Consider the following 10,875-nt stretch of genomic DNA (forward strand, 5'->3'; position numbering starts at 1 on the left):
GAGTTGCGAAGTAGGAGAAGTTTTGAGCTCAACCTTGAGTCTGTGTGATTTCTAGGCAATAGAGACAGTGAGAGAGAATAGACTTCTATCTCCATACACATCTTCCAGTTCTATAGCACCTTTGTATCTGTGCTTCCTGGATCATGGTAGGGCTGTACCTAAAGTTCTCACAATGCTTTGAGTCCAGCTGTTTCAGTGAAACTCCAGCTCCTACCACCTCTGCTTTGTGTTTGCAGAGGCTGGGCAACAGAAGTGGATGAGACGATAAATGAGTTCTTGCTCCTATCTGCATGTACTGTACTTGCTAGAGGTGCTGCTTCTTAAGGATGCTCATACCTGCTCAGACATGCAGGACAGGAGAAATGATGTTGGTGTTGATCAGCATCAGAAGCTTCTTGCTACAGCCTTGGCACTGTGGGCTTTTTATTTGGCTTCATCCAGGGAAGGATAAGAGCAGCTGAGCCAGGTCAGCTGGCTGTCAGTGGGAGTCAGCTGTGTGCCGTGTATGCTGATACTTACGCTCCTGATGTTCTCTCACCTCCCCAAATTCCCACAAGAGATCTGCAGACTGTAAATCCACAGTGAATGCGTTGCCTTAAATTGTGGTTCTCCTTAGAAAAATGACTACGAGATGTTGCCCTCTTACTCTTCCATTGTGCTCCATGTGCGTCTCCCAGGGTTGTATCCAGTAGCAGATGTCAGAGGCTTTGCTGCCGCCTGGTTCTGTGGTGCCAGTAGATCCTGAGAAGGAAATGCAGGTCTGTGTTATTCATGCACTGCTGATCAAATACGGCAGCTCTTATTTCTACCCCGCCGCCTTGGAGCTGGCAGGCAGGATCCCTTTGGAAGGGGCGCTGTGTTTGCAGCCGCAGGAGAGGAGCACCCACCGACACCATTCCTTGTCCTGCAGAACTGTACTTAGGTGTAAGTTGTGTTAAAGTGAGTTACTGCCTGCTGTGCGCTCTTGTCTAACGAACGCGTTTTGTATGGCGATGTTCTTCCTACGAAGCTTAAAAAAAAACAAACATCGTAACGTTAACCCAGAGGTGCGCCATCATTCCTCGAGCCACGTGCGAAAAGCGCGCCCCGCGGCGGGGGTGGGACCTGAGCGCTGATTGGCGTTCTTCTCCGCCAATCGTCACCCTGGATCCGCCCTTGCGGTGCAACATCCTCCTCCCTAGCTGACAGCCGTAGCAGCCAGTAAGAGCCCACCGCTCCGGCTAGGTAGGCCAATCAGCGTGCTGGGGGGCGGGGCCGCTGGACGGAAGCGGGGTTGGGCAGGGGTCACCTCCGTGCCGGGAAGGTGCGGGCCTGGGGTTGTTGGCCGTGCAGGCGGTGGGGCTGCGTCTTGGCGGGAGGAACTCGGAGTTCTGCGGGGTCTCCGTGATCCTCACGTCCCCTCCGTTCTCTTCGCAGATGGCCCAGAGGCTGGCGCTGCGGCGGCTGCTGGCCCTGGGACGCAGGCCGCTGCCCCTTGGGCCCAGGCAGTTGGCCCCGCAGGGCTTATCCAGCCGGACCTTCGGCGGCTCGGCCATCCGCGGCAGCGCATTCAACGTGCAGGATGGAGGTGACTTCCAGGAGCGGGTGGTGAACAGCCCTAAGCCTGTGGTGGTGGATTTCCACGCGCAGTAAGTGCCACGCACAGCGAGGCCAGAGCTTTGCAGAGGCGCTGGAGTACAGAGCTCCCCAGGGCAGGGTGGCCGTGCCGAAGTCACTGGGTCCGCGTGTTGTGTCAGCCTGTAACAGGTGCCTCCGGGCTTGGGCAGTTCCAGTAGCACCTTTTGTTAGCTGCTGGGGTGAAATCCCCCTTAAAAACGCTAAATGATATTGCTGCCCCTGGGTGCACGCTGTGCTTTGTGTGGTCCTGTAGCATCATGTTATGGCTTTCAAGTTTTCTCAGTGAGAAGTGTCCTCATGGCCAACAAAGCCAATGTTATCCTGGGGTGCTTTACAAAAAGTGCAGCCAGTAGTTTAAGTGAGGTTATCCTCCTCTTCTCTGCCCTGGTGGAGCCTCAGCTGGATTGCTGTGTCAAGTTCTGGGCTCGTCAGTTCAAAAAAAACCACAGGGAATATCTCGAGAGAGCCCAGCGAAGGACCACAAAGATAATATGGGGCCTGGAGCATCTCCTGTACAAGAGCCCTGGGACTGTTCACTCTGGAGAAAAGAAAGCTGAAAGGGGATCTCATCACTGTTTATAAATATTTAGAGTGTAGCAGTCAAATAAATGGAGTCAGGCTCTTTTCAGTGGTGTGACAGGACAAGGGGTAATGGGCACAAACTGGAGATATTAAAGATCTCTTTAGATACTTTCCTGTGCAACTCACTCTAGGGAACCTGCAATTGCAGGGGGTTGGATTGGGAAATTGCCAAAGGTCCCTTCCAACCCCTACCATTCTGTGATTCTGTGCTCTTGAACCAGGGCTCTTAACAACAAATGCCAAAAACTGGCAACAGCTTTGTTTTACCAGTAGCAGCATTTGTGGTCAGTAAAAACACTGTCACTTTCTTGCCAGTAAAAATATTCCTAGATGTAATCTGCTTCATTAACAATACTGATTCCCTTAGTTTATTCAAGTATTTCCATTTCCCTGTAGTGCTGTCATATGAGCCAGCTGTGGCTGATTCTGGGCAAACAGATGTTAAAACAGCCCTCAAACTGCTCTGAACAAGCCAAAATTTACATTAACAGGGATCATCCAGGGAGAAGAGGACGAATAACTGAAAGCCTAGAACCTTTTGTGGAGGGAAACTAACAAATCTCACCACAGCATCAATTTTAGATGGAAAGAGCGTTCAGAGCTTCCATTCACATTTTCCCCCAATTGAGGAAGTTCACATCTTCCTTACCAGTGCAGCTAGAGGAAGCTGTGAGTGTTTTCCCTGTACATAACATTGCAAAATCTGCCACGTTTGCTATGGTCTTTTTGCAGCTGCTGCACCTCTAATTTTTGAAGCTAATGGGGGATTTCTGTAAGCCATGCAGTGCATATCATAGAATCATAGTATGGCTTGTGTTGGAAGGGACCCCAAGGATCATCAAGTTCCAACCCCCTTGCCACAGCCTCCAGATCTGGCACTAGATCAGGTTGCCATATGGAGCTGAAGTCTATGGTTTGATAACCAGCAAGAGCCAATGCACCTGACTGTGATGCTTGCACCGTGGTGGTGATGTGATCAGCTGAGTAACAGCACGTGAGAGGAGGGGCAACTGATGAGAAGTGTATGGAGGACAGCGAAGGCTGCTGGTCCTGGTTAATGTGTGCACTCAGTGTTGAAGTGCCACCACTGTCCTGTGGCACAGAGGTCAGAAGAGATGAAACAGTGCTAAAGGTCCCAGGCAGGCTTCTATAGCTGCTGCTGCACTTGCCTCTTTTTATGTCCACTCTCCTCTTTCTCCTTAGGTGGTGTGGTCCCTGCAAGATCCTAGGCCCCCGCTTAGAGAAGATGGTGGCCAAGCAGGAGGGGAAAGTGGTGATGGCCAAAGTGGACATCGATGATCACACAGACCTTGCGATTGAGTACGAGGTAGGAACCAGAAAAGCACAAGCTTGCTGATGCTGTTGGTGCAGGGCATGTTCCTCTGCAAAGGGGATGTAAGCACAGCATAGTCTGGGTGGGGAGGGGAAGCCCAGTTCTGCCTGCTGGCTCCTGGTCCGCTTGGTCGGTCTCTAGTGAGTGGATTTCACTGTGTGCCTTTCCTCCAGCTCTGCTGCTCTTATCTAGCATCCCCATCTGCAGAAACACAGAAATCTGTGTGTCCTCTCAGCCACACAGAAATTTATCACTGCAAGTGCAGTGTGTGCAGCATTTTTACTTTGTGCACAGGTTGCTTGGGTGTAGGGTGGGAGCATGAAGCAACAGGCCCCAGGCTGTTGCACTCTTAGATACCATTCTCCATGCAGGCAGCCCTTCCTCTCTCTCTTTTCCTCATTCTTGCTGGGTGACAGAGTCTTGTCCTTAAGCTGCATCACAAGGAGATGCCGTAGGCTTTGTTTGGACAGATGGAACTCAGGTCAGAGAACACCTGAGCACAGCAGGAGTGTGCATTCTGTTCGTGACAAGCATGGACCTCAGTGACTGTGTTAGCATTTCACGTGCTTGTTCCTCGTGTCCCTGCACTACTCGCTCCAGGGAGGAGCAAGGAGGGGGACTGGACAAGGCCACAGCTTTGGCGTATTTGATTTTTTATTCTCTCCCCCTTCTAAGCTCTCAGCGATTAGGCAGTTTATGAAATGCAGAAATTCCTTTGAGGACTGTGCTGCCTGCTTCCTGTAAGCAACAGTTCAGTGTACTGAGTTGGAGTATCCTGCTGCTGTGTTTTACAGAGAAGAAAGTAAGAAAATACTTCATTTTCACTTGCATATCACGCAGATAGAGCTGCTCCCTCTCCTAGGCTAAGTCCTGCCCCTGAGGGCAGTGTGTGCCCTCAGTGGCTGAGGCTAACACAGGAAGCTTCCAGAGGTGCCCAGCAAACTGCACGCCAGCTCCCTGAGCAAGCCATCACTTTTAAGTGTGGAGGAGATGTACTGTCCTGTTCTCGTACTCTGCTGTGCCAGAAGGACGATGAAGTCAAAGCAGTTTGTTTCCTCCCACTCCTTCCCAGAGAGAACTTCCTGCTGGTGCTGTGGTTGAATGCCCTCTCAGCTGTTGCCCACCAGTGTCACTTGTAGCTTCCGTGGGCTGAGCACAAGAGCCTCTCATGCTGTTTTTGGCAGCGGTGTGTTCTCAGACACACCAGAGCCAAGGAGAATGAGTGCTGGCTCACTGTATTGCAGCCTGATGGCTCTGCAGCTCAGGGATGCTGGTAAGAACAGGTTAAAGAGGCTGTTTCTGCTGTAGTCAGAAAGTAGGTAATCCTGATAGGTGCAGGGGAGGTTCTGCTGCAACCATCCTAAGGAGAAGAGAATGGAGATTATTAGCTTAACTGTGATATTGTTCCAAGCCTTCCAGTAGGCTGAATGAGCTAGCATTACAGGAGGATGATCTCAGATGACTGGAAAATGGCAAGCAGAATACAAATATGGGAAGAAAGGTCTTGAAAAAGAGGCTGAAAGTTCCTTTGTTCTGTAAAGTGTGATTACTGCAAGCACGGCTACTGAATGTGCATGAGAAGCTGTAGGCATACAGCTATTTATTTGCAGGGTCTGCCTGTCTTTCAGCTCTGATGATGTAGGTGCAGGCAAGGACTGACTTCTTTCTGGAGCCTAACATACAGACACAGTGAAGTTTTGTTTTGCAAGAGGACCCCAGGATTGTCTCTGCATCTTCTGCTCTTGCAGTGATGCATGTATCTGGTCCTGACCATTCTGCACGCAGCTGAATCCCTTCCCAGGTAGTGTTGGTGATGGGTAAAGGATAAATAAAGGTTTGATCTTCATGATTTGAGGCATCCTTTTCATGCAAAAGTTTAGGTTGTGCCCCATGCTCATGCTTGCTCTTTTTCTGTCTACTGGGAAGTTGCCACCTACAGGAGAGATGTGGGCATGAGAGCTGATGGGGAATCGCTGAGGCTGAGTCAAAGAGTTTTTATTTGTTTGTTTTTAAGTCTTTCCATCTGAGAGTGGATATCTACAGGCTGAGGTTTTTGTTTCAGGGTCTGTACCATTCTCACAACTCCCTGCTAGTGTTAGGAAGCCTCATCAACCTGTGCCCGTTCCCCTGCTTACACACATACACCCCAGGTTGCTGCCTGATTGCACAATGTACTTTCCACTGGCTTCCTTGGTGTTGGGGGAGGAAGAGAGGGCCCCCAGGAGAAGCTAGAGCATGCCATTAGCTCCTAGCAGCCCCATCTATCATGACACATGGGAGCATTTCCTCAGACCAGAGATGCCCCAGGCAACCTCCTCCATCCACGTAGTGCAGCATGCAGAGAACCTCTGAGAGTTCCTCCTTTTGTCTTGCTCCTCTCCTTGCCAGCTGTGGCCTTTTGCTGCTCCTCCAGCCAGCTCTTGACCTCTTGGGAGCAGGAAGGGAGGAGTGTTTTTGTTTAATTTGCTTTCTCTTGAAATTCCTTACATTCCTTTTTTGCCTTGGCCTGGTGTCTGTTGGGAAGGAGCAACCCTTGCTCCTGCTGCTGCCTGTGGGCACATGAGCTGCCCTTAGGACTGATGGACATGGGGACATTGGTTGTTGGCAGAGCTCGTTCCTGCTATGCTTTGTTCATAAGGCTGGGTGAAGGCCTTCCCCTGCCCAGCTGTTGGTGTCCTCAGCTTCAGATGGGAAAGAATTCCCTCAGTGTGAGCTCTGCCACAAATAGCCTGTATGTCTGCTTACATTTATCTGTTTGGCCAGTGCTGATCAAAAGCAGCCTGACTTTTTCTTCAGAAATGCTTTGAAGGAAGAAGAGAGTTTATTTAGTTTCAGTGCAAACCAAGCCCCCAAAAAAGAAGGTAAAAATAGAGTTTGCTTTTTATAATTCTCAGGCTGTTTGCTTCATAAGCAGCAAAAACAAGTATGAACCCCTGCAGCAAATACAAGTATGGCAGGAAGGATGCTGTCAAAGCACTCTGTTTCTGAGCAGCTGCAGGGTTCCACAGGGTTGCTGGCTCTCACCCATCTCACTGACTCCTGGCCCTGTAACCTCGGGGTACTTGTTACAAACCCAGTTTGCAATCCAGGAGGCTCGGTGGAGCTTTGCCAGGAAGAGACCAGTCAACTTCAGTATCCTCATCCCTGAAATCCCAAGGAGCTTGCCATCAGAGTAGCACGGCCCTGCCTCAGCCTGTCACTAGGAGGAGCTGAAGAACCTGTGTCTCAGCAGGGCTGGCAGGGTGGTAGCAGCCCCGGCACTCCTATGCACTCAGATGGAACTGCACAAACCCCAGAGGACAGACTGCTGGTCCAGGCGGGAAGGGAAGAACAAAATGTCCCTTTCATCTCAGCCTCCTGCTGGGAGAGAAGCCAGACCTCTGGAGGGTTTCCTGCAGGAAGGATTTGTGAGCGTGGCAGATCCGTGCTGGCAGCAGGGCTGGGACAGCTGGAGTGCACTAGAGAAGGCCCTACAGGCTGGCAGAGGGGCGAGATAAGGACAGGAGGTGGTTGGGGGGGAGAGGCTTTGTGCTGGAGTTGGGTGGGGACAAACAGGCTGTCTGCTCAGTGCCGTGACCACGTCTCCGAGCTGCAGCAGCTCCTTCTCGTGATCACATGCATGAGGTCTCTTCTGTCTCCACGCACTCAGTAGGTCCCCAGGGAGTGTCATCATTTCCACTGCTGTTCTCTTCAATAATTCCCAGCAAACTTTGTTCTGGATGAGAAAAATAGCACCTGGAGCAGTGCAGCTGGCTCCTGGGCTCTGGCTGGAGGAATTTCTGTCTTATCTGATCAGTAGGGGTAGAAGAAGAAAGATGGGTCACAGGGGGTTGGAGGATGGCAAAAGTCTTCCTCTTGCTTGCCCATGGGTGGGGAGCCCTCCTTCAGCTCCTGTGCTATCTGAAGAGAAATACAGGTTCTATCTAATAGCACCCTGGTCATAAAATGTCTAAAGGTCATCATGTCAGAGAGGCAGCCTGGTAAAAGCCTGGGTTTGTCTGTTTATGATAGGATAAAAAGGAAGGCGAGCTTGTACTGGAGGGGAAAATAGCTTTACCTTTTGCTTTTATATTAGGTGTGGTCTTGTCTTTTAAATTGTGGGTCTTATTTAAGCTAGAAAAGCAGTTGAGACTTAACACAGACTGCTGTATAAGGCAATGCAGAGATGAGGCCACAGAGAGAAGGAACTCTGTCTAGTTGTCGTTTTGTAGGGTATGTGCCAGCTTTGAGCACTGTGGCATCAGCTCCCTGACCTGCAGGCAGAGCCGTCCCTGTTTATAACCAAATGCCCTCAGCTTCAGAAAGTCGAGTCCCTGCAGTTCAAAGCAAAGTTTAGCAAAGAGAAAAGCTTTCAGTCCTCTGCCAGCTGCAGTTGTCTCCCTGTCCGTGGCAGGGAACTCTAGATGGGCACAGCTGTAGAGCTCCATTTGGGACTGGGTGCAGCTGGGCTTCTTGCAGCCTCTGCTCACATGGGTTTCTGTCTCTCTTGCCCCCAGGTGTCGGCAGTGCCAACAGTGCTGGCGATGAAGAATGGAGATGTTGTGGATAAGTTTGTGGGGATAAAGGACGAGGATCAGCTGGAAGCATTCCTCAAGAAACTCATTGGAGCCTGAAGCTAAAGGGTGGCTGTACCTCTGCCTCTGGATATGTCCATGTTATGCATTCCTTGTCTAGGAGAGTTGAGGAGCATGCGGGCTGCCTGCCTCGTACGGCCTGGGGTTTTCTTCTGTTTGGGATTTTTAGGAGATGGACAGTTTTGTAACTGTTCCTTCCTGCTCCCCCCCTTCTCTTGAGCAGCAGTAGTTGTAAAGGGTGCTGAGGAGCAGGGCTGCTCATCCTCAAAATGAGGAATGCAGCTGGGATTAGGAGCCCGTGTTCATCAGCAAATTGCTGACGTGTGGAACTTCTGCTGAGCTAAGAGGAGGAATTTTTTCTTTTGTCTAGTATCTGACAGTCCAGTGCAGAGGGCAGCTGTTCCTCTGCATGGAGCAACTCCTCCACAACATGTGGAGGCTTATCTGCTCTGGGTGGGTTTAAAGCTGAGAATGCCTCTGCCCTGGCTGTGGAAACTGTCTTGATCCCTCTGTTTGGATGTCCCCAGGACAGGTACAAATCCTCTGCAAACCCACAGGCTCCCGTCATAATTTTATAAGAGAAAATGGAAGTATTTTATGGATCTCCTTTTGTAGGTCTGTAATAAAGAGAACTTTATCATCACATCTGTCTAGCTGGAGAATGAAACTTGATTCTTCGAAACCCCGGGGGAACCCCTTATCTGTCCAGAGAAGCGAGAGGCGCTATCAGCAGAACAGTGGCTGGTTCCTAATGATGGGTTGGGAGAGTGCAGGTTATGACTTGATCTCTACTAAAAGGTAATGCTCTGAAAAACAAAACAAGTGGATCACTGTCACAGGGCTCCTGTGTCCCGCACTGGGTGCAGCTGGATCCCGGGCTCTGCAGGGCACTCCTCTTTTGTGCAGTGGCTCATTGCCCCCCATGCTTTCCTCACCTCTTTTCCTGTCTGAGAGCTGCCCTCTGTGTAGATAATTAAGTCTGCTCACATGGGTGAGCCCTGACAAAGGCAGTTTTCTGACTCTTAATTGCCCTGACCTTTAGACCGAGGGAGGCAGTTGTGTGCCCATATTACCAACAGCCTTCAGCCCTTCCCAGCTCTCCCTCCCTGCAAATGCTTGGTGACTTCAAGGTCCTCTTGGTTTCCCTTGGCAGTGCCCTGCTCCCAGTTCCCTCTTGCTGGCAGAGCACAACACCGGGGCTGAAGCCCACTGTAAGACTTTACATCAGTTTGCATGGCTAAGATGCATGAGGACATGATATGTGCTTAACAGCCACATTACAGTAAGAGCTGCTTGCTTGTTTTCCTTCCCACTCCCGTTTCCCTCAATCACTCCAAACTCTGCCTTGGCTCTGCTCCATTTTGCCTCCCTGCCGTCGGTTGTTCCAAGCGACGAGGCGAGTTTGTTCTGCACCTTTGCGCCAACGATTTACGGCCTTTTAAGGAGCGGGGAAGCAGCCATCCAAGTCCTGCCTGTCCCGCCACAACCGCAGCGGTGTTCCCACCTGCGTCCATCGGGAGCGGCGCAGCCCCCCAGGTGGGTGCCTTCCCGGCAGGGCTGAGCTCACCCCTGGCACACTGCCTGCACAGCGCTCTGCCTGCGCTGATGTCAGCGGGCTGTAATTTGGTACGTTGTGAGCAGTAGGCAGTGGCATTTGCTTTTGTACTGCAGACCGCAGAAGCAAAGCTTGCTCGTGTCCTGTTCTAATCTGCCCTGCCTTTCTGGTGGACCTCCGTGTTCCTGCTGCCCCGTGAACGCTTCTAGTAAAGACCATCCTCATTTTTCTGCATGTGCAGGAAGAGTAGGGGAATAGCGTCACGTACCCAACAATAGCCAACTTTTTATGCTTCGCCATCCCACAGAACAGGAAAAAACATAGTGGCTTTACATTGTGTGTTTAAGAGACAGTATAAATCAGCTATTTTATCACTTCCTTCTAAGGAAAAGTGGAGCCAGTGTCCCATTCGGCTATGCCCTAGGGTGCGTTATGTGAAAGCCACAACTGTTTCTTTGAGATAAATACTGAAGAGCCACATAGACAGTGCCCTGTGAGCAATCCTTCAGAAACTGCACGGCTGCCAAGGGCAAGGATGTCGTTCTTCCCTTTTGGAGTTAAACACATCCAAAATTGCCCTGATCTGTTAAACATTGACTCCCTCCCACCCAAGTATTACAGCAGCGTTCCGCTTCTCATGTTCCCGGCTGCTATTTTAGGAGTGTGCAGCCATCGCTGCCTGTCGGAGCGGAGCTGGCCCTGCCACTCCCTCCCTGGGTGCTCTCTGAGCCCAGCATGAAAATCCCCCCCCAGGTTCACCTGCAGTGTTTCTGCCCTCAGTCTGGTCAATGAAACCCAATTTTCAGCAAGTTCTTCCTCTCCTCATTGCTGGCTTGCATTGAACCCAAAGGGAGCTGCTTCTTTCCTAAGGTGTTTGCGTCTGCTGCTAAGCTCTCATGATGGAGAGAGGTGTGCAGTGCTGAGATCCCCTGATGTGTTGGTAGGGGATGGGGCATTGGGACTGTCTATTCCAACGCGTAGGGTGAGAAGTAACAGTCTCAAGTTGCACTATGGAAGGTTCAGGTTGGATATGAGGAAAGGTTTCTTCTCTGAAAAGTGGTGCTGCAGTGACACAGGCTGCCTGGGGAGATGGTGGAGTCACTGTCCCTACAGAACCACGTGAATGTGGCACAGAGGGACGTGGTTATTAGGCATGCTGGGGATGGGATGGGCTGGCAGTTGGACCAGGTGATCCTAGAGATCTTTTCCAACTT

General features: G+C 50.9%; 1 protein-coding gene across 1 annotated transcript; it reads left to right on the forward strand.

The window, feature by feature from the left end:
* Positions 1-1,249: 1,249 nt before the first annotated feature.
* On the forward strand, positions 1,250-8,749 carry TXN2 (thioredoxin 2). Its single transcript, XM_048956604.1, has 4 exons — positions 1,250-1,303; positions 1,417-1,628; positions 3,403-3,526; positions 8,029-8,749. The coding sequence occupies exons 2-4, from the start codon at positions 1,417-1,419 to the stop codon at positions 8,143-8,145; spliced, it is 453 nt and encodes a 150-aa protein (XP_048812561.1). The 5' UTR covers positions 1,250-1,303; the 3' UTR covers positions 8,146-8,749.
* The last annotated feature ends 2,126 nt before the right edge of the window (positions 8,750-10,875 follow it).

The sequence above is a fragment of the Lagopus muta genome, chromosome 1, assembly GCF_023343835.1.
Source record: "Lagopus muta isolate bLagMut1 chromosome 1, bLagMut1 primary, whole genome shotgun sequence".
Classification (NCBI taxonomy): Eukaryota; Metazoa; Chordata; class Aves; order Galliformes; family Phasianidae; genus Lagopus; species Lagopus muta.